Source organism: Motacilla alba, chromosome 12, assembly GCF_015832195.1.
Source record: "Motacilla alba alba isolate MOTALB_02 chromosome 12, Motacilla_alba_V1.0_pri, whole genome shotgun sequence".
Classification (NCBI taxonomy): domain Eukaryota; kingdom Metazoa; phylum Chordata; class Aves; order Passeriformes; family Motacillidae; genus Motacilla; species Motacilla alba.
In genome coordinates, this window is record NC_052027.1 from 7,806,751 (window position 1) to 7,833,560 (window position 26,810).

General features: G+C 42.0%; 1 protein-coding gene across 1 annotated transcript in view; it reads right to left on the minus strand.

Annotated features, from left to right (window-relative positions):
* Positions 1–26,810, minus strand: part of PTPRG (protein tyrosine phosphatase receptor type G) — a 394,385-nt gene that overhangs the window by 305,635 nt on the left and 61,940 nt on the right. The window contains exon 2 of the mRNA XM_038149628.1: positions 2,019–2,123. Coding sequence (XP_038005556.1) covers positions 2,019–2,123 — 105 coding nt within the window. The remainder of the gene's footprint in view (positions 1–2,018; positions 2,124–26,810) is intronic.

Here is a 26,810-nt window from a genome sequence, read left to right on the forward strand (position 1 = left end):
TGGAAGATGGATATTTGAGGGCTCTTTGCAACATGGCTGTGCCCTTTTCCCACCCCCAAGCAGGAAAACCACAACTGGCCGCCTGCTTTTGGACCTCTCCACCCCCAACTCAGGATTTATTACAGAAATCTTAAGCCCAAAAATACAAAAGCTCTGCAAGCAGGCAGGCACAGCCATAAAAAGAGAGAGACCTAGGCTGCTGTAAATCAGTTCTACTCAACTGAAACCAATACAAAGCCATAGCTCAGCCTAACACACATGGTCTGTGCTGGGGCTCAGCAGAAGCTGAGGGGGCTGCCAGGGGCTGTCCTGGTCTTGTTTACTCCCTTTGGCCAAGTCCCTTAGAAGGAACTCCAGGCTCACCAGCCCTCAGCCCAGCAGAGCCTCCTTCCCTGCCCGTAATTGCTGGGGCTGGGCCAGCAGCTGTTGTGCAAATAACTGGAGGGGAGCTGGCCTGACCATCTGAGGATAGGGAAGGGAAGCAGCCTACCAGATAATGCCTGTAAAAGAGCTTGGAAACCACTGGCACAGGCTAATTGCTTACTGCAGAGTGAAGTTTCCCCTCTCTGTAGGCTCATTTGATGTAAACTTCCTAGGCATGTCCAAAACCCTACCCACAGGACAAATGTTAGTACATTAAGTGCTTAGCCAAGCCCTGCTCAGGGTTCCTGGGAAATATTCTGGGGAATGAAGAAGCAAGGAGAAAGAAACAGATAGCATGATCATCCTCCTCACTGTGCTCAGCTAGAAACAAACATCTGTCTGGTGTCTGGGCTCTGCCACCCACCATTTATTCCCATTTTCAACCTAAACACAGAAGCTCAGCACTTTCATAACTTCTGGTCCCCTCAGTGAGCAAATATGAACAAAATGGCATCAGGTAAGAGAGGCTGAACTGGCTGAAAATCAAAAGTGGTCATTTGCCCTACATTACTGAAATGTTTAGATTTATTTTGCTTGCCTGACCCCATTTGCAAATGAGATAGATTGTATTTTGACATCTAATAGAGATAACTTGTGTATATTGATGGAAAAACCTTCTACACTTACCTATAATCATTCATTCCCAATGAAATAAATGGTCTGGATAAAAGAGGGGTGTTGGCAGTCAAAAAGTAACAGTTGCATATTTATATCAGCATTCAGACCTCTTAGAAAGTAATATTTTTCCTTCACCTAAAACTAGCCCTGCACAACAACCCTCTTGGACAAGCAACAAATGTCTCAAACATATCTCAGCTCTTCCAGAAAAGCACACACAAGTTCAATATAATGCTTGAAATCTTCATAAAAACTTGTTATATATTGGATATCTTCCACACAGTCAACATAGCTATTAACACCATTTCTAGAACACAGCAACCAGCAAATCAAAGACATCATTCTGAAGTGTATTTTTATTTGAGGTATTTCAAAATTGTGCAGGTACACATGCTCTTCCATAAGACTTTATGAAAGCAATAGGAAAAAAAATAAAATACCCTTCCAGTATCCTATATTTTCAGCACCACACATCCTGGCTTGATGCACTGACAAGTCTCATTGTTGTCATTATAGACTACCACAAAAACACATACATAAAACCAAATAATTGTAAAAATTGTGTTGGTTTTTTGGTTGTTTTTTTTTTCTTTTACTCTGGAGATACATATATATATATATATATATATATATATATATATATAGATGCTTACAGTCTTCCTAGAAGGTGCAAAATGGTAAGCAAATGGTGAGCTTGGTACTGATTAGACCAGAAGAGCAAAGAAAGGTCTGGGAGCATGGCTGACCAAAGGTACGTCAAGAAACAAAAACAAGACTGAAAGAAGGAGGAGAATAAAATGGCAGAAATGCAAGAAAGGCAGGCATGTGTACAGGGGGAATTTGCAAGGAAGGCAGAAGTAGGAAAATACACTGTAAAACTAATATAAACTGAGCACATTAGTAATAAAAAGGAAGTACACAATTTGATTCTGGAGACATTTCATGTTTTAGTGCTCTGGAGAAGACAAGTCACTCACCCGAGTATGCCCAGTAAGGATCCCCTGAAGCCTTTCTCCTGCGGATCTGCACAGAACTCCCATGTCTGCTCTCATGCAGAGAGCCCACGTAACCCTCGGTCAGAGCTGGCAAGAAAAGAAGCAGGAATGGTTAAGAAAGTGGTATTGGCTCCCTGGAGTTTGCAGAGTGAAGCTTCAATCTTTGCTGAGCACGGACTACAAACCAGAGACTGCTTAAAAGAATTTACCAGGCTGAAACCTCCCCCCAGCCAAAGGAGAAGCCAGGACTCACTGATGCCATTATTCTGGTCTGGATGCCTGTACAACTCCAGTAATTTCCATAAGGAAATTCTGATGTACACAAACAAACGATATGAACCTTGACATATGACCAAACTTTCTCTGTTTAGACCCAGAAGATAAGTTTACTTTGCCAATGTCTACCAAACTATGTCTGTCAAAACACCCAGTGTGCCATACCAATGGCTTACAGCATGAAAGGCAGAGAACAGGAATGGAGAAATTTTTGTAAAACTCCACAAGGTGTTAAATTCAAGTAAACCAGAAAAAAAACCCCACATCCTACCCCTACCCACCTACATTCCATCCCAGGACTTTTTCCTTTATACCTCAAATAATTTTTATTTTTTTCTTTTGTAAAGGAATGAATTGCTCCCATGATGATGTGGGGTATTTGGGCTTTTTATGTGCACATTTGGTTTATTGTTTCTATGCATCTGATTGAACCAACGTGGAGGTGTGTAAATTCACAAATGTCAGTAGAAAGTCTGTAATAAATTCAACTACATTTTTCAGAGCACCATAATAAATGCACACAAACAAAAACCACCTTAGATCCATAGACATGCGGAATGAGGAACAAGTATGCACCAAATGGCTTTATGGAAATTTAAGCCCAACTTCTCCCAAACCACTTATTTGATCAGTAAGAAACTAGCTGAATAATTCAAATTAAACCCTCAGAAAACCCCATGAAGCACTGCTACCCGTATGCAGTCACCAAGTGCTGCATTCCCTTCTATTCCCAAGCCAATTACAGCTGGGCTGGAGAGAAGCCTGGAACAGGACTTTATTGAACATCATGCACCAGTAACTCAGAATTTGCCTTTCTTTCCCTTTGAAAAAGCTTCTGGGAGGCTCTTGCACCACAGCAGCAGAGAGCCTGCTGTGCCCAAAGTTATCCATGAGTGCTGCACAGCTCTGGGTACAACCTTCCCTCTGCAATGTGGATTTCTGCACGTTTTGGAACCCCAAAGTGGAAGGAAAAGTCGTGCAATTTCAGGAAAGGCAGTACAGGTTTGCCCCTGCCAAATCATCTCTTGTGCGAGCAAAGGTACTAATTGTGCCATTTGAATGAGTTTTCCACATTCCTTGGCAACTTTCTAAATGTTAAATTCACCCTAGGCTGTGAACTAGGAGCACTGGAACACATCATGCTACCAGGATTTGTAGGCAACACGACCTCGCATGCTTTGTCTTCCTCTCTAAAAATACTAAATTAAACATCTTACTTCAGTCTTTTTTTTTTCTTTTTATTTACTTTTATACGTCTACGTGGTTGGGAGTTAACAGGCACTCATTTCAGCAGGAAAGAACGGGTGTGGGATGTGGAGACCCAAACATTCTTGGCAAAAAACCACAAAACTGAACAAAGATAAGAGACCATGAGAAGCCCAAGGAAGACAGCAATGAAATAACCTAGGTAGATGGCTGGAAGGGCTATCAGAAAAAAATGGCCAACTTATTCACTTAAAAATCACATGTGCTGACAAATACACCTGAAGCCTCTCCTTGTTACAAAATGAAAGCGGCTTTCTCCTGAGCATCCTCTACAGAAAAGCCAAGCAATTGTGGGATTTCTCTTGCTGAAAAAGTCTGAACCTTTCAGCAGGAGGAAGATTGGACACTGCCTCCTCCAAAGAACAAGGTGCTCCTGCAGGTCTGCTCAGTGAGCCTTCCTGTGTGCCTTGACATCCAGAGAAAGGCACTGAGTCTACATAATCAATATTTGTCGAGAGTACAGGGGCTCCAAGTCAGTGCAAAACATCTCAGGTTGTAAACACCTCTGTACTTCTGGCTGGAGCCATCAAAAAGCCTCACGGTAACCATGGTATGGCCATGAATCATGCCTCTGATCTTCAGTGTCTTCTGTGCAGAAAATTAAATTATGCAAACCCAAGCCCTTATGAATGCCTAACTTTAATGTGAAATTAAACATTTGCTTTCATCAGCATCTTATTCATGCAATTATAAACCTGATATTCTTGTGAAAAGATGCAGTTTTAGTTTTCTGCATAGATACTTAACAGATTTGAGCACCTATCTGTATTTATAAAAAGATGAAGAGTCATGCTGTACACAAAATTTTTTCTACCATAAAAGATGTTACAAACCAGGAGGGAGCTCAAGTACTTTGCAAGAGAAGTAGGGGAAGAGACTTGCTGGTTGCTAAATAGCTTCTGTAGGACTGAAAAAGAAACAAACTGAGAAAGAAACATCCTGTTCTAAATAAAATCCTGCACCACTGCTAGAAAGCCCAACATTAATGTCAATAACAATGCCCTTATAAACATGCAGTAATTCAGCAGTCATCAGCAATTTAGAGAAGATATACACTTATTGGGCAGCTGCAGAAACTCTGGGAAAAGGATGATAGAAACTCTGGGCAAAGGATGATAGCTCAGAATCTCTGGCCATGCCATGAACTGGAAAGGTAACGGTCTGGCTCTTGCAAAAATCATGCCACAACACCCCCTAACTCCCTCAGCCTGTTCACAGTACAACCAGGCATTTCTTCATGAGGCCGCAGAAACACAAGAAAAAACAAGTATTGTTGTGCTAGTGAACAAACAGATATTGCTGGCCATATCTCACAGTGGTAAAGTCATCAGAAAACCAGACTCAGCCTCATGGTGCTTCTGTTCTTCAGTGTTAATTGGGGTCAGTGACTCTCTCATCCTCCAGGGGTCCAAGGTACAGAACAGAGCATACAGTGGCTTTTCAGATAAAAGTCTGAAACAGCCAAAGCATTCAAATCAAGTTATTTCAAAAAAGGAAATGCTTCATACAGCAAAACAATCCTATGTTTCAGGTAGAATCACTACTTTTTCCAGATTTGGGGGGGGGAGGTGGGGAGGTGGGGATGTATCTTCTGACCAAAACAACCTGGCACCAATGAAAGTTTAAGTTTTTGAGAAAATATTTAGGTTATATAAGCACCAATGACTACAGGATTCCAAAAGTCTTTTTTCAGCTGGGAGACAGTTAACAGCTCCAGAACAGGGAGCAGCCAAGTGGTTTCCTGCTCCACTCCTGCAGAGCTGGATGCTGGAGAAAAGCCAGCAATTAGACAGCCTGGTTTGACAGGGAGCAAACAGGAGAGGCTCCTCTCTTCTGGGAGCCCTGCAAAAGTTGGGGAAATGGAAATCAGGGCAATAGGAGGGGCAGGAACATGCTCCAGGAAGGCTCAACATGGAGCAGCCAAATTAGAGGGGTGGAATAGAGGGACACAGAGCAGGAGGGAGAGATGAAGAGAAGGCACAGCAGAAACCCTTGCCTTGCAAGTTTCCTTTGATCCATCAAGCCAGTGCTGATTGCAGAGGGGAAATGAGGACCGTAATATATGGTCTGAGGCTTGCAGATACACGATTGAAAGAGAAAGGGAGAGACTGCACACTCAGATTCACAAGTGTGAGATTAAACCCTGAGCAGCTCCCCTGGCTGCCGGGCGCCGGGGTGTGCTGGGTGTAACACCCACAGCCTGTGGAGCTGTGCTGGGCTCTGCAGCCCTGCTTCTGCCAGAAGGAGAGGATCCTTCAAAGGCAGCATGGAGAAATCCCTTACACGCCATTTCATATCATTTTAAGCAGCACTGAACGCTACATGATTTTCGATGATGTGCTAAATGAATCAGCCCGGGCACAGACCTGCAGACAGCAAAAGCAATGCTGGCTGCACTCAGCATCCTGAGCAGCTCTCCATTCACTCTGACTCAACATTAACTTTCCAATAAAAATTATTTGATAAGTGCCCTCAAAGGTACGATAAGGTAATTCCTGCCTGAGTACCTTACTGGTATTCATAGCTCACATGAAAACACAAAATTTTATCCCCAATCTACCTTAACTATAAAGCTATTTCACTATTCAGAGAGATTATACCCTCGGCATTAGTGTTTAAAAGGTATCAAGCCATCAGCTGTGAAAGAAAAAGCCTTTAAGATCGATACGTTACGTCTAAATAGTGAAATCATTAGTTATAATGGCAGATTAACTAGATTGTGTGCCACACTCACATTCTTTTAAGCTTTCTTTGAAGACAAGGGTTGCACACAAATCTGTTTTCGGATTAAAGTGGGACAAATTCAAAGGTACACACATTGCCCACCTCATAATTATTCTGACTTGCCACCGTGGGCTGTAGTAGCAGCTGAATCACAGTTTTATTCCTAGTCCCTAACGTGTATGAGCTTCTTAACTGAGTAGTTCAACACGGAGCTACAAGCCAGCCTTTGGAGACAGAGCCTTGTTCACTGGAGTCTGGAGTACTGTCACAAGATGAGAACACTTCAAGCAGGGAAGTTAAAGAAAAGATCTTGTTAGTGTGTAACAAAAGAAGCACTAAATAACAAGGTATTCTAGCAATTAGTTCTGTATCAAATCAATGCCTGCCGAAAAGCAACTTTTCAAAACTAAGAAAACCATTCTTTTCTTGAAGACTGCACAGCACTGCATTTTAAAAAGGCATGAAAGCTCAGAGACATTACTTGAAGGGCTTTTATACCATCTCTTAAATGGAGATAAAGAGATGAGTGATGCAAGATACCCATCTGCAAGCCTCACCAGCAAAAAGCAGCACCTTTATCTAGGTGCCTTCACTGTATTTTAATTGGACTGTGCTAAAGAGAAGCAGGTAAGCTGGAGACACTGCAATGCTATGCACTTCAACACGCACTGTGCTGAAATGAATTCAGGCTTCCAGGCAATTTCTTAGAATAAATGTTGTCAAATGAGCCAGAAGGAAAGAAGAAAAGAAGAGGGAGGAAACTGATAGATAATAAATTTATAATATTGGGCAATTAAAATATTTTGCACAATTAGTATAAATAATACTTTAATTCATCTCCCTAGGCTCTTTCATGGTAAAATTCCTAAACAAAACTAGGCTATTTACCTTAAATATTTTACCACCCTTTGACAGCAAATAAATCTAGAAATATTTCAGGCACAGCCAATCCATTTTGATAGTGCATTACTTTTAAACAGACTTTTCAGACATGGATCTCCATATTTTGCAGATTATTTTATAACTTGCCAAACAGGGACGGAAGTTACAACAACATACAGTGGTCAGACAGCATCAACAAATTATATTCTGAATGTGACTTCATCCCTCGATAATGCTGCAGAGATTTCTTCCCATTATCAGATAAAAGCCAGAATCTGTTCTCCTGTGAACACATAGCCAATTTTCACAGCTTTCCATTAATGAAATATGGGAGTTAAAAATGACGAGTTTCTCGCAACTTAAGTGAAATAACAGATACCCAGATGCTACATCTGCCACGAGACATATGTCCCTTTCCCAGATGACAGTCACCCAGACAGCCCCTTAATTCCTGTGCGAGTGGAATCCACAGGTCCATTCGTAAAACTGACACGGAGGCTTTTCACACCATTCATTCTCTGTAGCTCACGTGTCTGATAGATGATGTGGTAACAGCACAAATCCTAAGAACAAGAACATAAATGCAGAGCACAGCAGGCCTCTACAGGAACTAACCAGCAGAATGCAATTTGAAGATGAAAAATAGTCCAAGGAACATGCTGTCAAACTATGGGGATTAAATTAACTGGCAGAATTAAAAGCCCTTATCCCAAACATGAATACAGCAGTGACTAGGTGTACCCCTTGCTAACCTGTTGTGTTCAATGCCATGAGTTAAATGCAGTGCAATTTTGTAATACTCCAACGTATCAGCATAATGCAGGTCCCTGAGCAGCAGAGCTGGTGAGGACAAGCAGTGGAAAAGAGATTTGCAGCACAGACTTTTCCTTGTATGACAAGGGATGGAGTTTAAGGGCAACAAGAAAGTCTCTGATGCCCTGGGCAGACCCTGGGCACGCACTGCACTGTGCTGCCCGGTGCCATCAGCCCCTCTCCCCCAGAGCAGCTGCCCTCCCAAGGAGGAGCAAACCAGTCTCTTCAGCCAGGAGTTCCCACAGCTCCTGCTCTCACCCTGCCTGGCTTCAGAACCGAGATGAGCAAAGCTCATTAGCCAGACAATGAGGCAACTTCAAGATGCATTAATGATGCTCCATTAAGGGGACACAGAAAGAGAAGCTTGGGAGGCCAGGAAGAGACAGATGCTGCTGGATGATTAGAAAGGGCTTGATTTTGTATTTTCATGGCTTACACTTAGCTGGCATCAGCTGTGCAAGATGTGACATAGCTGGTAAATTTGGACCACTGATGTCAACCAGCATCACCTGCAGCACTTGGGCTCAGAATAAGCAGTCAACCAGATAACAAACAGTGCCATCAACTTCCACCTCAAGATAAAGCCCCACAAATAAACCAACTGCAACATCACCCATGCCAAGAGGATGGTGCCCTGCAGCAAAGCTTCTGCCAGAGAACTCGCAGAATACCCTGAGACTAAGGGTTCTCAGTCTGTGGAACATGAGCTCCCATCTACCCATGTGTGAGCTACATGTAATGAAAAAAAACCAAACAAACCAGTCTGGTATTTTTCCCCCTGAAGAAAGTGCAGAAAAAACCAGCCCAGACAGCTGCAGGGCTGCTTCAGGAAGGAGGGTCTGCTGTTCTTGTCACACTGCCAGAGCTGAAGAAATGAAGTCTGAGCATCCCAGGAACACTCATCCCCCAACTCTGGGAACTGCAGACACCTCAAAACCAGCTGTTTGTAAAACCCTTATTTCACCAAACCATCCTCTGACACTTCCCAGAGAATACAGAAATACATTCCATTTACCTTTAAGACAAAGTTTTCAAACAGACTGGTACTCTAGGCATCTAAGCTGAGATACCTTAAAGAAGACTGAAACACACTATATTCTAAAACCTGGAGTCCGATTTTCATAGTCAGACAGAAAAATAATTGGGAGCACCAGAAAACTCTGTAACCTTGAAAACTCTTGGTCTGTGCATCCTTCACAGTCCCTCAGACTCCTGTTAACCATCATTATCTGCATTTCTTAAAAGGAAGAATCCTCATCCTTGTTCATCTTCTCTCCCCACTGCACTTCACAAGGATGCCATCACCTCTGAATTTTATTTGTAGTAATGAGTGATGCAAACACAGAAATAAAACTTCAGAGCAGAGGTTCATATGCAAGGCTGACCTCCACAGGGAAGCTGATGCTCTCTCAGCCAGTACTGACAGAACCACAGCAGGTATTTGGGAGAAAACAGATAAACTCAATTCTCCAGTACCTCAGGTAGCTTGGGCAGAATGAGCCAAGGCAATGAAAACCCAGATATTGGGGTAAACTCACTGCTCACACAGCCAGCTCCAACAAAGACAAGCTTGAAGCCAAGCTTGGAACAAGCTGGAATCTGGTGGCAGCTCAGTATATTTGTGCAGAAGAGACTTGAATCCTCAAGCCCAGGCACTCTGAGAAGGGGCTGCTTTGGTGTCTTCATTCATGGCATGGTTTATCTGGGAAATGTATAAACCACAGACACATAATGGAGTTTGTACTGGATTAACTGGGTCGACGATTGCAAAAGGGAGCTTTATTTCACTTCTTGCCTTATCGCAAGTACCCAAACTTTAAGGGTTTTGCAGCAGAAAATGCCATGGCCGGAACCTCCTGTCTCACTCTTACTCTCACATAATCAGGTGCTGTAGCACGCACAGTGTTAAAAGAGCACCCTCTGAATAGCAAATAAACATGACCTTAATGGAGTATTTTGTACTTCCAGTGCCTTGCTTAATGCAGAATCATACCATTATCATTTCACTAAATCCAGCAGTACTCACACAAACACACAAACTTATGCAAAATCAGCAGTTCCACATCTCTGCTCTAGAAATAATTTGCTTGCATCGACTGCCAGCATTTGTGATAGTACAGCCTTACTACATTTTCAAAATGGATTCCCCCAAGTACATGAAATATCTTGGTAAAAAAAAAAATCTTGACTCATCCAAAGAACCATAGCAAGGACCGTGGGACTCAGACCTGCTTTGTGCCTGACTTCTGTCCACCCACTGCCATCTTTCCAGACATATTCCTGCCTCCCTGTAGGCAACCTATAATTTCATTTCTTATCTTCCCATTAAAAGCCCCTTTGGATTCCATCAGTGGAGACTAACATCTACCTACAAACCAGGGTTTTTGCTAAACTGTGCAGAGTTCCCAGAGTACAACTGTTGTTGGGCAAGGGCTTCCCCTCTGCACTCCCTGCTCTGAGGGCTCTCAGAGTCCTCACTCCAAGGCATCCCCCAAATTCACCATCCTCCTCCATTCCAAGGGAGCAGCACACCCAGCATTCATCCAGCAGAAAATGCAGGGCACAGTGCTGATTTCAGTCCCATGGAGAACACTGAGCTCTTTATGAAGCCAGCAGAGCTGCTCCACTGCATGACACGAGATCAAACATGCCCCACTATCAAATTTGCACGGAAAGGGGCTTGTCATCTAATAAAAATCCCTCCTTCTTTATACAAAATGATTTTTTTAACCTGTGTCCTTTGGCCCATTTAACAATTTATCGACTGTGGGAAATAAAGTGAGGCCACATCAATCTCTTCCTGGTTATTTGGTTCTGGCTCTCAAATTAATGCTGAAGGTGGAAAGCTCTATAAAGAACTATTTAAGAAAAGAAAGGAGAAATGCTCTGGAGTCCCACTGTGGGATGTCTTCCTCTCAGTTTGCAGTCAGGTCTTGCCACCTACAGCTGCATAATCTCCTGAAGGAAAGATGGAAGAGCATAAATGTGCATGGTCCCCTGGACTGAGCAGAAATAACTTGAGATTTGTACCATTCTGTGCTGAAACAGATCAGTAGTGCCCAGGTAGCCAGATTTAGTGCCTCCAGCATGTGACAGCAATTCCAGCCAGATCCACCAAAATTATTTTGGGATCAAACTTAAAAGCTGAGTAGAACCAAGCAGGCAAACATTCATTTTTATTTGCGTAACAATGTATTTAATTTGGCTTATGATCCACAAAACAAGGTTTTTCATCCCTTTTTTATGCTGACAGCTTGCATTACATACGGATTTTGTAGCAAAGGGTTTCATCCACACTTATTTCCCAAAATATAAAGCTAAAGTGGAAACTGACATAAATAGAGATTTTTTTTTTTTTTTGTGCTGACTGAACAAGTTGTTAGTCTGGGATATATGCCCCAAAAACATGACCCATCACTCTGAGAACTCTCTCCTTTCCTTCCAAATAAGTTGCACTGTTCAGAGGGAGAAGACACTAAATACTAAAGAGCTCATCTGTGAACTGCATTAAACTTCCATCTTGGCTTTTCAGTTTCCCATTTGTGTTTTCACCCATGCAAGACTTTTTTTCTGGAAATTTCCCAGAAGGAAGATCTGGTGCTGTTTAGAGTCCCAAATTAATATGTGGTTCGTTGGTCATTTGTCTCCAGAGAATTCTATAAAGATCTTGACGTAGAACCTCGTACTACTAGGAGCAAGAGGATTAAGGCCTTGGGCAGCAAGAACAAGAACAAAAAAACTAAACCGAATAAAAACAAACAAAGAAACACACACACAAAACCCTCTACAAAACCAAAATCAAACAAACAAAAGCAAGCAGAAACAGAGCTCAGATGAAGTAAATAGACCAAAATTACCAGCAGTGGTGCTCACTTTTAATGATACAGTGGTGGGATGCAGCACAGGCTGAAAGGGCACAGGGACACTGATCCTTCCTATCCAACCGAGTCAAAGCATCTGGAGGACAAAGCCAACCCCACACTCCATAAATGTAAATGATGCTAAACCAAGAGGAGGAGAAGCCAGCAAGAATGCCTCAGAAATATTCAGCTGCCTGGCAAGCTCATCGAAATGGGCTGATGTAAGTGAGACATTCCACTGAAGATAAATGTAAGGCTATGCAGTGGGGGAGAAATAATAATCAGTGCAGGAATGAAGTGAGAGAGTGCTGTTTAGAAAGCAGTAATGCAGAAAGACTTGAGTATTAGGGTGGATAATGAATTAGATGAAAGTTCATGCTGCAATACCACTGCAGAAAAAGACAATTGCTATCCTGGGCCACATGCACAGAGATACTGGAAGTAATAACTCAGTTTCAGACAGTTTTTGGCAAGCCTGTCACTGCAGTGCCACATGCTGTTTGAGGCCTATTACTCAAAAAAAAAAAAAGTGAAATTCATTTCTAGCAAAAAATCTAAGACCTGGGGTGGAGGAGGGGGAAGGACAACAGGGGATGACACATGGCACATTAAATGAATCAAAGCACCTTTAACACCAACCTTGTGCCCTCCTATTCTCTGCTGGCTGGGGCAGCCTCAACCCAGGCTGCTCAGCCCTGCCTGGCTGTGTCCTGGTGTGCTCCTTGTCACCCTCTCTAGTGCCTCACTCCACCCTCCACCTCCTTGTTTCATACATCAATTTTCATAACAAGCCTCATAAAGAGCTAGATTTTAGAGCACTCAGAAATGGTGATCTTCAGGCAAGAAGTGCTCTCACAGCACAAGAGTGAAAGAGGAGGAGGTGAAGAGCTCTGTGAGGAACAAAGGGATGCTTTCACCTTCTGCCAGGCCCGGAGAGCTCAGCTGAACACCACGATTTAAGTAAGCAAGGGGCAGGTTTGAGAGGAGGAGCTCAGTGCACACAAGTGCTGGAGACAACACAGGCTTGGCTTGAGCGTCACTGCAGCTCAGCTGTGGCTGAGAACGGAGCGGAGCACACGGATCAGCAGCAGGGCATGCCTGAGACACAGCATTCCTGCAAAGTCCCAAAGCAGGCAACACCTTCACTCTGGCACGGGTGGAAACAGCCAGGAGCTGCACGCTCCACGGCCAAGCTTTGCCTTCCCAGAGCATCCCTTCCCAAGGAGGCTCAGGCACAGAACGCTGCCCCCATTCCCAGTGCTATTAATCCTACAGTCATCGCAAGCACTTCAATTACTGAGAAACACAACAAAAGCTCTGTGCCTTGAAAGGCCAGAGAAATCCGGTGTACAGCCCGCAGCCTGACAAATGTAATTGTTTTCCTAAGGATCGTGAGAATCCTGGGGAAGACTTCAGCCCACCTGCAGGAAACAAGGTTGTTGACTGCTGCAGGTTCTCACTTCCCAGGCAGATTGCTTGGCTATTTAATTACAATACAGCTTTGTACTTAGTCCCCCTCTTGACTCAGAGAGCCCCAGAATGGTCCTCAATACCCACAGAAAGTTTAATTACTCCAGAAAATAACTCCCCCCGGGTGAGTTAATTCCAAAGAGTGCACATGTGTTCCACAGTTGTTATTTCTGTATTTTATCCTTCTTTTTTGCTTTCACTGTGAAGTGTAAGAATATTCCATCTCCCAGATAGCCAGTGCCGATGTTGAAAAACAGATTCACCCTTTTATGCAATACTTACAAAGATTTCTTCATGGTGGTATTCTGTGTTCTAGTTTGTCAACAAAAAGGAGATATTCATATCAAAACAGAGATCCTCTCTTACTCTGAGCAATTTAAAAATACATTAAAATGAGGAAATTACTTTCTAAATAACAAATGCATTAAATATTGACAACCTATTTTGCTCTGTGACAACCTTCCTCCTTCTATCCATGACAGGGATCAGTAAAGCTGCATCTTACAACTACAAAGAACTTCTATCAATACTGCACAGACTATCAAAAATGAGTTTTCCTCAAAAAAAAAAAGCTGCTCACCATTAAATATACTTTTATTGCTATTCTTTTTTACATTCTCCATACACACCAGTCTTTGCTAGAGAAATCAGAAGTAAGTCTATTCATAAGAAAACCTCTTGTTGTCTTTCTTTTCTTAACCCCCTAATTCATATTTTGTAAACAAGAAGCTCAAAGCAATCAGTTCCAGTCAGGCTTTTCAGCTTTGGATTTAAATCCTTTCATGACTTCTGCAAAACATGCATCCAAATTTCAGGGAGGGGGAGGAAGAGGACTCCTGACATTGTAATTTTCTGTGATGAGCAAACTGATGCATTACAAAGAGGCATCCACACACCCAAGCTACTTGCCAAGTGACAACCAAATCCGATTTGAACACGGGACTTGAAATAGCAATAAAAAAATGTAACAATGATTAGAAAATATCATCTACTGTATGTGGTTAGATTTAAAGGTGCAGGAGTATAAAGACTGACGTAGAGCACGCTTGGCAACTGATATGATCCATCCTAACACAGCATATACAAAGATCATCTTTGCTCATATGGACTGTATCCCTCTGTTTACTGCACTGCCCTGATGGGAAATAAAAGATCCAAACACGAGATAAGAAGTTAGTTTAAGCAGATCTGCTGAAATACCAACAAACTGCAAGAAGCTTAGCTTCCAACTGAGATGGCTCAAGTCATTATCCTATTAAGATGGATACTAGGATTTGCCAGGATTTTGAAAGCCAAAAACAATCACCAAAAGAACCCAAAAAAAAAAAAAAAAACCAAAAAAAACCAAACCAAAACAAAACAACTACAAAAAACCCAACAAAAACCCAAAAACAAACAAACAAACAAAAAAAAAACCAAAAAAACCCCAAAACAACACAACAAAAACCAAAAAACCACAAAACCCACAGCATACACAGAAAAGAGGCACACAGGCTAAAGCTTCCAAACTGAACAGCAGCAAGGGGCCAGAGCCAGCCTCAGAGAGAAGAAATCAGGGACAAGACTGAGCCACAGGGAAGGCGAAGGTGGTTGGTGCAGTAGAGAAAACCAGTCCCAGACTCAAAAAGCAGGCTTGGAAACAAATCATCCCATCAGCTTTCTGAACAGATACAAGACCAGCAAAGACCCTGCTATGGACAGAATCCTGCGAGCTGTGTGGTGGGGGAATGGAGCAGCAGGACCATTTCTGAGGGATGCTACACAGAAAGAACACCAAATTCTCAGAGACAGTCTGGTCTGGCTGGCAGGCCACATTCAGGTGGGCAGGTCTGACAGGTCAGCAGGACCACAGCACTGCTCACAAACAGAAAATGTTTTGGGACAGGAACACAGCAGGCTGCCCTGGCTGCAGGCAGCTGGAGCAGAAGGGCAGTGACAGGAGCCAGGACTGCAGAGCAGCTCTGCCAGGGCACCCCAGGGACAGGGCAAGGAGGAGAGCACCCAAACACAGGGCAAACCAAGCAGCCACACAAACACCACACGGACTGGTGCCCGTGGGGCCAGGCATGACTCGCAACGGCATTGACCATTTTCCTACCAGGAATCCACACTCTAAGTCTAAACACTACAATAACAAAAAAAAGCCACAGAGCAGGAGGCTGCTTTTGCAATTTTTAGCCACTCTGTTGCAGCAGAGTGGTGTTAATGCAAAGGAACTAGGCCCTGATTTAGCTGGAAACACTCCACTGGAGAATCTTATTTTAAATGTAAATTTATTAGAGCCCATTAAGCAACATGTGATCAATAACTATTCATTATTTTCAGTATAACTAAGGAAAGGAAAAAGGAAAAAGGTGCTTCTCAGGTCACAGTAAGGAATATATCAAGTCAAGAAAGAAGAAATCCTTGAAAGAGCTGCAAGTTCTTAATTGCCACTGAGGTCCAAGGCAGCTGAGATATTCAGCAGACTCTGCATTTCTGCCCCTTAGAATTAGGTAAGTGAGAAGGTGTTACACACTCTTTATGTCATTCACAGGCAAGGGTCCTGGGCTGATGTAAGTTTATTTGTACTATACAAAAACCAAGTGACACTCAAATTGAGATTTAAGGTAATTTTGTTTGTACTCCAGTTACAGACAATGCAGAATACAGGGGGAAGAGGGGGCAGAAAAAGATTTTCATTTTCTTTTTAACTTTACATTTGAATAAATATTAGTGCTTTAGGAAAAAAAATTAAAACTATACAGTGGTGCCAGAATATGCCAATAAAAACCTGTCACTATCGGAAATTTCACTTCTTGAAAATATATCTACTTTAATTTGCTTTTTAAAAGATGACTATGCCCTAGTAAAAAATCTGCAATTTCCAGCCAGCTACATTAATATTTCAACTTGGTAAATGATTATTTAAAAAAAAAATTAATAAAGTAGCACTTGCTGCACGCCTTTTAATAAGATTACATTTCTATTTATGACGTTATAACACGTTGTATTAAAAACAAAAGAAAGATTACCATGGGAGGAATAGAGATGTCTTTCTTCATTTGAAATTTAATTTAAAATGGAGGAAAAGGATTTTTCTTTTAAATTAATATTTCCCTTGCAGTGTTATGAATCCCAGCTTGTGCTATTGAATGAGAAGCAGGAAAGGAAACTTTATCATTTTTATGTAAATGCAAAGAAAAGTCAAAACTAAACTTCATTAAGCCTCATATATACCTGTAAAGCCAAAACTTGCATCTTTGCATAGTCTAAGGGTAAAGGTCCTAAGCCAAGGTGCACATTCCTCCTGCTGAAGGGGAGGGTAACGAGGAGATGCTATTGCTCTGTGTTATTACACACCCTAGGGCAGGTGAAGGGCAGAGCAGAAGAACAGAAATCCTCAAATGAGTTGTACCAGTCAGAGAAGAAGCAAAATATCTGCAGTGCCTGTCCATCCTTCTCACCCTTCCACCTGGAAGGCAGGAATGTCTTGCTTGCAGAGCCAACAGAGATAAACCTCCCATACCTGTTAGACATTTGTATTTTCTGATTCTGGGGAATGAGAGCAGCAGGAACACATTAGAGCCTACAGAGCAAAGTCCCCTTCCCTGGCTCCCACCACGTCATGGAGCTCTCACAGCTGGGTAGAACTGCTCTTACACGGTCCTGCACAATGTGAGATACCACAGCATTTCACAAAGACAGTCAGCACTGTCAGGAAAAACAGAGGTGCAGAGAAGACAAATCATTACCTGGTACCATCTGATAGCCATCAGTCAAAGCAGAATTAAAATGCAGCATCAGACCTGAGTGCCAGTGGAATATTCCATCCAGGCAGTTGCACCAATTTGTCCTTCAAAGTGAAACCCAAGGTGATAAAAGAATTTCACAGACTGCACTGGTCAGAAGGTGCACCCAGGCATTCAAGCACATAAGAGACCCACAGGAGACGCACACAAAACAAAGGGATTTGGGTGGCAGAGGAGTGACATTGTCCTGGAAAAGCATTTCTATGTGTATTTGCCATATTGCAAAAAATTATGCTTTTTTTCCCTTCTATTAGCTCCCACTATAGTTTGCAGGAATCTAGCCCAGACTCAAAATAAAACATTTTCAGGCGTTCAAGACAAAAGTACACACTAAAAGAATCACCTACAGCCTAAAATGGGACTAAGGGGCAAAATCACCATCTGAGTAGAAACCAAACCAGATTCCAAAACCCTTTCTGAATAACTCAAAATTCCCAGAATTAAATGAGAAAGTGTGCTTAGGAATTATTTATTCACAGCAATATATTCTTAATAAAAATCAAGGCTCCTGATATACACCATTCTATGGAAATGACCTTTAAATAGCCAGTCTTGGACAGCAGGCCACAACCACCCTTCAGAGGGGGTGGGGAGGGTGGGAGAAGTACAAAAAAAGGATGTTCTTCACATAGGTCTGTACTGATCCTTGACAGTCAACAAATTTATAACAGATGTGCCTCATTCTTGGTGCGGAGAAATGAATGCTGGAAACTGTTATTGTCAGGACAAATCAATTGGAGCCATATGTCTGCAGCAGCTGACAGCATCATGAAAATCTCAAACCAGACACAGACATGAGGATGTTGCAGAAAGTAGGAGCTTTCCCATTGTGCAAAGGGCCTTTGGGAAATGCCTCTCTGAGACAGGTCTGTGGAAATTAGCTAATATATTTTTGATTCTTTCAAATTTTGATTCTATCTGAGACTTTGCCCTCTCTTACCTATTGCCCAGACAGCAGGTTATAATTAACAGGAGGCAAAATGCTACAAATTACTCACAGGACACATCTCATTAAGATTCTTATTTTATCTAGATCAAACCAAAAACTGCCACAACTGGAAACAGGGAAGTTTCCTAACCTTCTCTACCACCCTGTGCTCCCCAGCCAAATGTCAGGCATTATTTATTCCCAGTGATAAAACCCAAGGGGAATACACAACTCACTGCAAAAATTTAACTGGCAACAAAAAGGAAGAAAATGCTAGCGCCCAATTCTAACAAACTCAAATTATGCTTTGAGAGCGTTTCCTTCTGCAGTGCTCCTGGATTTTTCCAGGAATACAAACTAGTTAGTGGTTGTCAAATAGCTGTACTGTAAAACAGAGTGGTTATCGAGCAGCTGGATTGTAAAATAGGACTGGACACAGTGGAACAGATCCATGGCCTTTTTTTTGGCCACTATGCTAGACCAAAGCAGTGTAACATGCATTACAAGAAAAGGAAGTAACTAACATTGTCAAGTCAGCAGGGTCTCATGTAGGTTAAAATGTAATGCAAGATCAGTGGCATAATTATCCACACCAAGCAATTTTTTTTAGTTTATTGACTATACTGCAGTTCCTGAATTGATGTCCTTGGGCTTAAATTACAAAATATTATTGCAACGTGGCAGATATTATAATGCAGATATTGGTAGCTGTGCAGGAGTTCTTGGTGTTTCTCTAAACAGACAAGTTTCTCCAAAAAAAGAGCCTTACTTCTACTGGTCCTAATGAGGCATCTGCCAGAACACAAGCATATTTCTGAGTAAAACACACACAGAGATCAAAATGATCAAGGCTTTTAAGGAAGAACTTCCAAAGAACTCTATCTAGCTCACTGGCATCCATCACTGCTGATCTGCACGGTGAGGAGGCTTCAGGAGCTGCATGTGATCACTTTCCTTAAGCCCCTTCCCCTCCCTTCTCTACACCACAACCCACAAGACTTTTCCCATTTAGATCACCATTTCCAACTCGGCCCATGTGCCCCTTCTGCAGCCCAAAGGGAGGAAGATAGTGAAGCTTAGAGGACTTGAGCTGTTTTATTTCTCTTGGAGAAGGAGTACCTCATTTTCCTCAGGAGTAACAGCGCAGGTAAGGCTGAGCAGGAGTGTCTGCTCCACCTCAAAACATGAACATGTAACAACGACCCAAAAGCACCAAAGTGAAAGTGCCACGACATCCAGGAGATCATCTTGAAAGCAACTAAAAAGGCTTTAAGAACAAAATCCAGCGTTTTGTTCCTGACTGTTCCCTGCAAGTAGAAAGCCTGTGTTCACACGTCCCCATGGAAGGCTGGCTACAGCCTTGGAATGAGGCTTGGTTTGAATGCTTAATGCTTTCTCAGCCTTCCAGATCTCCACCAGGGCAACTGCAACAAAATCTACTGCAGTTTTTCACCCTGTTAAGAAGTGACAGGGTCACAGTACTGACTGACACAAGCTGTAAGAGACTCCTGAAACTTGGGGCACCTACAACACACATCTGCTTCAAATGTCAGCCTGATAACATGGGAGGAACAGGGCAGGATCCTCTAGTCAGTGCTTTGCAGGAGGTCAAATCATAATTTAAATAATCCCTCCAGCCTTAACTTTTAGTCATTTTATACTCAGGAAGGCATGTGGGAATGTATCATGTCTCAATCTTGTCAGGAATAAGAAGAGGGAGGAATAATCAGAACATACTCAAGAGTTTTTGTGAAGAAGCCATACAGATAAAACATTTGGCACAGGGAAAACACCATACTTGTATTAAGAAACTCATCCATAGATCTGCAGCAATCAAATTTTCCTTTCCTTGGATGTGGAAGTTTCCATTCCTTGTGCTGGGGCTCGGGCTATTTAAAAAGTCATTTTCCCTCTGTGTTCTTTTGTTGACATATGATTTCAATGCTTTACTGCTTGTATTAATCCTATTTTGTCTTTCAGATAATAAGGATATTGTTGTTACTAAGTACTATGCTAATTGTTTTTGTCTAATATTAAAAATACATTGCACTGCCTTATTCTAATTAACTTGAGATTATTATTGAAATAATGGTTTTATTATTTTACCACTGGCATTTTACTGCCTTGGAGTCTTAGTTGTACTGAAGCTATTATGACTTTGTAGCAATTGACTAACTACAATTATTCCATTATCCAGCTTCTAACATTTAATTGGGTGAGTGCAGAAAATACTTTCCTATTACAAGATCTTTGCTTTCTGATTTATTAGAATTAACCTTCAACATACAGACTAGACACAGTTTATTTTTCCCTCTTCTCAAGAAACATCCTATGAGGATCACCATAAGCTTCATTTGATTTAATTAGGAGGGGCGAAAATTCAAAATATGTTACGAGATTTATATTGATGCCCTCCAGCACACATTCTTCACTTGACACTTTATGTAAGACTTCAACAGCCAACACGCTAGCCTCCTCCCTAGACAATCACACACTGCAGGGCAGGGCTGTTAAATGTCATTAGCATGAATTACTTTTTATATTGATTTTTGTTGCTCTGTTTCGCTTCCGTCCATTCGATGCGTTGCAGAGTTCAGATTTAAGTTTTAATTGAAATACTTGGAAGCCTTAATACCTTAGCCAGACTGCATTTGCCTGGTGTTCCAGCTACAGAAATCCATCAGGTTTCCCCGAGCTGCAGCGGCACCAGCAGCAAAGCTTGGCTCGGCAGCAGCCGAGAAGCGTTTGCTGCTGGTTGTACTCTGAGAGGCCCCAGAGCAGACCCTTCCCCTTGGGGTGCTCCTCCTCACAGCGGCAGGCCTGTTAGTCTACCAGGTGCCTTTTAAGTCAGGACTAAGGGATTGGCATGTCAGGAGACAGCTCAGTCTCAGGTGCCAAGCAGGGCTGGGCAGGCACCAGCTCTTGGCGGAGGCACCGGTGCAACGAGCACCGCGCACAGAAGGTGCCCAAAGAACTGCACGAGCTGGCAAAGGAGAGCAGGATATCAAAATGTTTGTGCAGTGGCCAGTCTGAGGACATTTCTCATCCTCTGATGTGTGAATAGCTAGTTTAGAGTCTGGGCACAACCTGTGCTTCCGTGGACAATCTGCTGGCAACGCGGGGGGAAGGGAGAGATCTTAAAAAACTAATCAGTAAGCAAACAAATAAACCAAGAGAATGACTGAAGGCTAAAGAGTGCTACACTTTGAACTCCTACACCCTCATTTCCAGCTTTTATTGGCATTAAGTTAGGTCATTAACATTTTATCAATATATTATGTGTATATAATGTTACTGAGATTAATGGACACAGGCAATGCTGCTCCCAAGGCAATCAGAGTTCTGTAATAAGTTATATGCTTGCTCTTCCAACAGGCTGCTCAGTGGTAGGGATGCATGGATTTTAAAACAGCTCAACGTTTAATATGTTAGAATTAAAAGTGTGACTATACTGCAGAATTAACTTTAAAAGAACAGATAACTTAACCAAGATTAGTATGCTGCTCCTGACAATCGAAGTTTCGAAACCCAAGTAGTTCAGCATATGCCTTAAGTCAATATGTATTGAACTCCAGGCCTCTGCTGCAGCTGATTAAGGACAAAGAAAGGACATGATACAATGCTACAGGAATTTTTTTTGTGTTCCTGAAGAAAGAACATTGCTCATTTTTATTAAGTCTTAAACTTTCTGTTATCTGGCTATCTAATACCAGGTATGTTTACTGCCCTCATTGCTGGTTTTAAGTTTGAAGTACCTAGCCTCAATTGTCATTCTGCTCATTTACTCTCATTAGATGCTGCTCTCATTTAGCACATATTCAATTATACAAGTTTCATTAGAAGCCCAGCCAAAACCCCACTGCCTTCCTTTTACTCCTCCTCCCCACTCTCCATCCTGCTGGTGTAGGTACACTCTTATGAAATATTTTAAAATTTTATTATTAGGATAATTTGCGTTTACCCAAGGGACACCCTGCAGCTTAGTATGTTGAAATGGAAGCAGTTAACTATTAAAAGCCCCCCAGCAGCACTTGGAATTTACATAACAGGAAGGAGACATAAGCTCCTACCTCCTGGTTAACTTCCAAATTCCACTACAAAGGGAAGACCTCTAGTCATGGTGATACAGCATGAAAGGAATTTCATGTCACACTGTAACAGGTGTCAGCACAATGTATTAGCTCCTTCTCAAAAGTCTTACAGATGTCTCTGCTTTGACCACCATGCACATTCATGGAGAAATTTAATTCAAAACCCCAGGTGAAGAGACTCACCATGTTACCAGAAATACTTACTTTACACATTCTTTTATGACTGCCTTAACAGCGGGAACATTCTCCTCATTCCCACAATACTTGGTGACAGAAATGCTGAGCAGACTGTGAAACCTCACAGAGAGCTGTTAATCAAAGCTTCCTAAATAACAGAGCACAAATATATAGCTCATTTTATCCAAAAGTGCCTGCACACCCCACCTGCACTCCTCCTCACAACCCATCCAGGCACACTGGTCCATGCTGAAGGAACAGGCTGATCCCATTTTCTTATGCAACTTCACACAACCATTTCCAAAACTATCTCATCACTGTCCAACTTGCCTACAACTCTGCCAAGTAGCTTTTTCATACTTCTCCTCCACTGCTATGTCCCATTATATTAGCAGGGAAGCAGAGAAAAGAACTAGCTTTCAAGTTAAAATTCTTGCTTGGGAGATAAAGCAGGATACTTCCCCCCCACCCCAACCCTTAACACCCTAGCCCCATTTCTGATTCACAGGCTGCATTCCCTAAAATGAATCACATTGGAAAACAAAGGTTCCCACGCTGACTCAGATAACTTGGAAGAGGTAGTCTTCCCCCTCAATGTTTTTTTAAGGCTGAGTTTTAAAATAGCAGTTCTGTTTAACTTAAGATTTTCCTAAAGGTTCAAGAAGAGTTTAATTAGTGAATTGACTGATTGTACCAAGTAAAGAACCTAAATCCCACCATCAGCACATCATGTTCTGAGAAGTTTTTCTCCGGAAAGCATTGTGAAACATCAGATTAAGCTTCTGAAAATATTCCTTGTATTTTAAGAAATTACCTCAAATATTTTGAGAAACTATCTCAAAACCCTATCCAGTATAACAGTGATTTAAAGAGATCCACACAGGACTGAAATCAGCACTCAGTAATTTTATCATCACATTTAACTCCCGGATAATCACAGGTACTTTTTATCCCTTCTCTCAAGGTATGAAACCCCATTGCCTCTCACCATTCACTGTGCATCTGACATCCCAGTGGTGGAGAGAAGGTCACCAGCATCTGAAATCACAGCAAACAGCTACATAATTTTTTCTGCCTTGTCCATCATAATCCCTAGACTCCTTACGATGAAGGAACGAGAACTGAGCAGAAGCAATCAGTCACTGACAATGAAATGCTTCTCCCCTGTGATCATAATGACAGACTATCTAAATCTGTTCATCACAGCATAGGTGTGTTAAAAATATGCACAGATGTGTCTTTCACACCACCATGAGAAAGAGACTCCCCCTGTATTTGCTACATTATGAGATGATACCGATTTGCATTTATGTTTTGATTACATCTGACTGAATTCTAAAATGTTCAGCAATTTGTGATGGATAAAACCTGACACCATCAAAAGAAGCATGAGCTTTGCCACTGACATCAATGTGATTTACCCTGAGCGCTCCGATATGCCAAGCTCTAAAGAAACAGAGGAGCAGACCATAGTTTGTTCTGTTTTGAAACAGAATAACCCCAACTGAATCTACAGATTCAGACCATTAGGAGTAAAATTCCCCAAACCATTGCTATACCTCAGTCAAAGCTCACTGCATTACAGTTGAATGGTACTTCAGTGCTGTGCCTTATTATGTAAAATGTCACAGACTGCAAGTGCAGCTGGGGGTTCCCTCCATACCTCCAGCCCTTCTGCCTTTCCACGTACCAGACTTCCCAGGCTTCTCTTCAAAGTCTTGAAGGATTTTGCATTCAATGCCAGTTGAGGAAACAGCAGAAGGCAACAACAAACTTTTTCATTAAATAAATCTTGAGTCCCTGAGGCCACCAATTTACCACAGCCAGGGCAACTTGGCTATCCATCCTGGTACTTGCAACATTCCAGGTTAACTGCAACTCACTTTTAGAAAGTGTTCAAAGCATACTGCCCTGATACAGCATCCGGCACTTACCACCATGTAGGTCCAGCTTGGATCAGCTGCACAGATCCTTTGGGAACATGAGCCCAAGGTCAGACAGACTAAGAGCACATTTGGAACATTTCTGTTTAACTAGGAATAAAAGAGACTAAGATGGATATGCAGTATGCCACACATCTTACACGTCAGTACAAGAGAAGAAGGCTGACAGACTTTTCAGGAGCAAGATCTTGAGAGATATATGGGAGCTCACCTAGTATCAATTTACCAATTCAAGAGATGAGATGTGTTATGTGCTTCCAAGAGTAACAACCTTTCAAATTCCCTGTGCTGTCCCCAAAATAAAAAATATTTACATGTATTTAATATATATATATTCATACACACATATATGAGGCATTCCCTCATCTTCCTTTACTGTATTTTTCAGCAGTGCCTTTGGCAAGAGGCACAGACTGGAATAGCTTTAGGTTCTGCTTTTTCTTTTTTTTGCCTTTCTAGCCTCCAAAGAGTTTTTCCCAACTCAGACAAACACACCCTCCAGAAGAGCACCACCCTAATTGCCCCAGCCAGTTAGATCCATTCAGGCTTATTGTCTGGCAATTGCTGGTCTTATGACTGAATCCACTTGTCAGGCAGAGAGCCAAAACTGCTCCTCTCTGATAGCCCAACATATCACCTCTAAAATCCAATATATATGCCAGTTTCTGAGACCTGAATCAATAATTGTCATCAAGAATTCACTGCCACATTGGACTGTGCAGCTCACCTTATGTCCAAGTCTTGTGTCACCATGAGACTCCTGATAATCAGGAGTCAGTGAGGATCAGCCTTGGGTTTAACTCCTCCTGTGCTGAGTGCCCTGTGCTGCACCCACCACACTTCTGCCCTCCCTCCCAGGTATCCCTGAACCCCCTTCCACTGCTCCTCAAGCTTAGGTCAGCCTAAATAATTCTGCAATGCTCCCTGTCCCCTTTTTCAGCTCAACATTAAATGCATTTTTGTAAGTAGCACAGGGAACCCTTTCCCATATCTAAATCTAATGTTCCATTCCTTGGCCAGGTTTCAGTCCTGACTTCTGAGGTAAAATAAAAACCATGAAGATTCACATATCCTGGAATATTTAAGAAGGTGGGAGTTAGTTAATGAAGAAGAGTTTAAAAGGTAATTAGAGAGGCAGAAACTGGACATCTGCTGGCACAGCAGTGGCCAAGTAAAGGGGAAACAACTTTTCAATATAGTTTGGCAACATCATAGGGAAATTATTTTCATTAATAAAAACAAAGTCAGAGATTCTGAGCAGCCTTTAGCAATGCTCATGCTGAAATCACAAAAAGTAGGCAGCGCTCTCCTCCAAGTCACAGCACTGATCCCATTCCTGTGAGACTTTACTTGAAGAAGCCCAGGCAGAAGGATTACCCTGTACCAGACCTAAAGCTCAGCATCTTCCCAAGAAGCTGCACTGCATTCATTTCCATTACAACAGCTCCTAGAACAGCTACTGCAATTGCTGTTACCTCCAGTGAGTATTCTTGTTCTGGAATAAGACCATTTAAATGGGATATTGGTACAACAGCAGCAACATAAATAAATCACTAGAACTGTATTGTTTCATTTCCTTGAGTGGCCTTTAAAATGATAAAAACCTTCTTGTCCTCCAGAAGACAAGAAGCTGGTGTCATTTTTTAATACATTATGTACACAGAATATTTCTGTTTGGACACTCAGACATGCAGAGAATGCCTTCTTAAACAAAGCTTCACCAGCTCAGACTCAATACGCAGAACAGCTGTATTCTATTACGTATGGAATATAAATATGTTTTTCTATTTACAAAAATACCATGTCAAACACACTCCCAGGTAACAAACACATGGAAACCAAGGTACTTAACTGGGCTGGGACATCTGTAAAAAGCCTATCTGGAGAATAAGCTTATTTATGAAAATAAAACCTTCACAGAATATCTCAAGTAAGTTGGTGAGAAAATTAGGACAGCGGAAAAAAACCCTGGGATTTTTTTTCCCTAAACAAATGGCTTCATATTTCAAGCAAGCACAGGAGATGCCGGGGGGGCTGGTGACAATCATCACTGATGCGAATGATGGGATATGTCAAGGAGAGAGAAATGTCATGTGGGAAATGTAATTAGCCACCATAGAAGGAGGCTGACACCTCCCCACCACTCACATGCCAAAAAGCCCAAAATAAAAGTACAGCTCCTATTCACTCATTTGTTGTTTGATATTCTTGCACCAGATATAATTATAAACACATCAACTTTTCTTGAAGCACCACAGCATTCCAGTAACTTCCAGCCCAGGTATTACCTGAAGACATTTAATGGGAAAGGACCAACTGATCAACTACTCCAAATTCATTTGGGTTACTCCACAAAAAATCCTCAAAAAATCCTTTCTTTCCTCATCACGGTAGCTAAGAAGGCAAAATGCATCCATAACCCTGAAATTTATTAGATTCTTCCTGTGCAAGAGCTTTTTAGACTCAGCTGATGCTACCCACTCATTAACATTGTCAGATCATATAAGCATCTTTAACAGCAACAACAGAGCGACAGCTGTATTTGCTGCAATA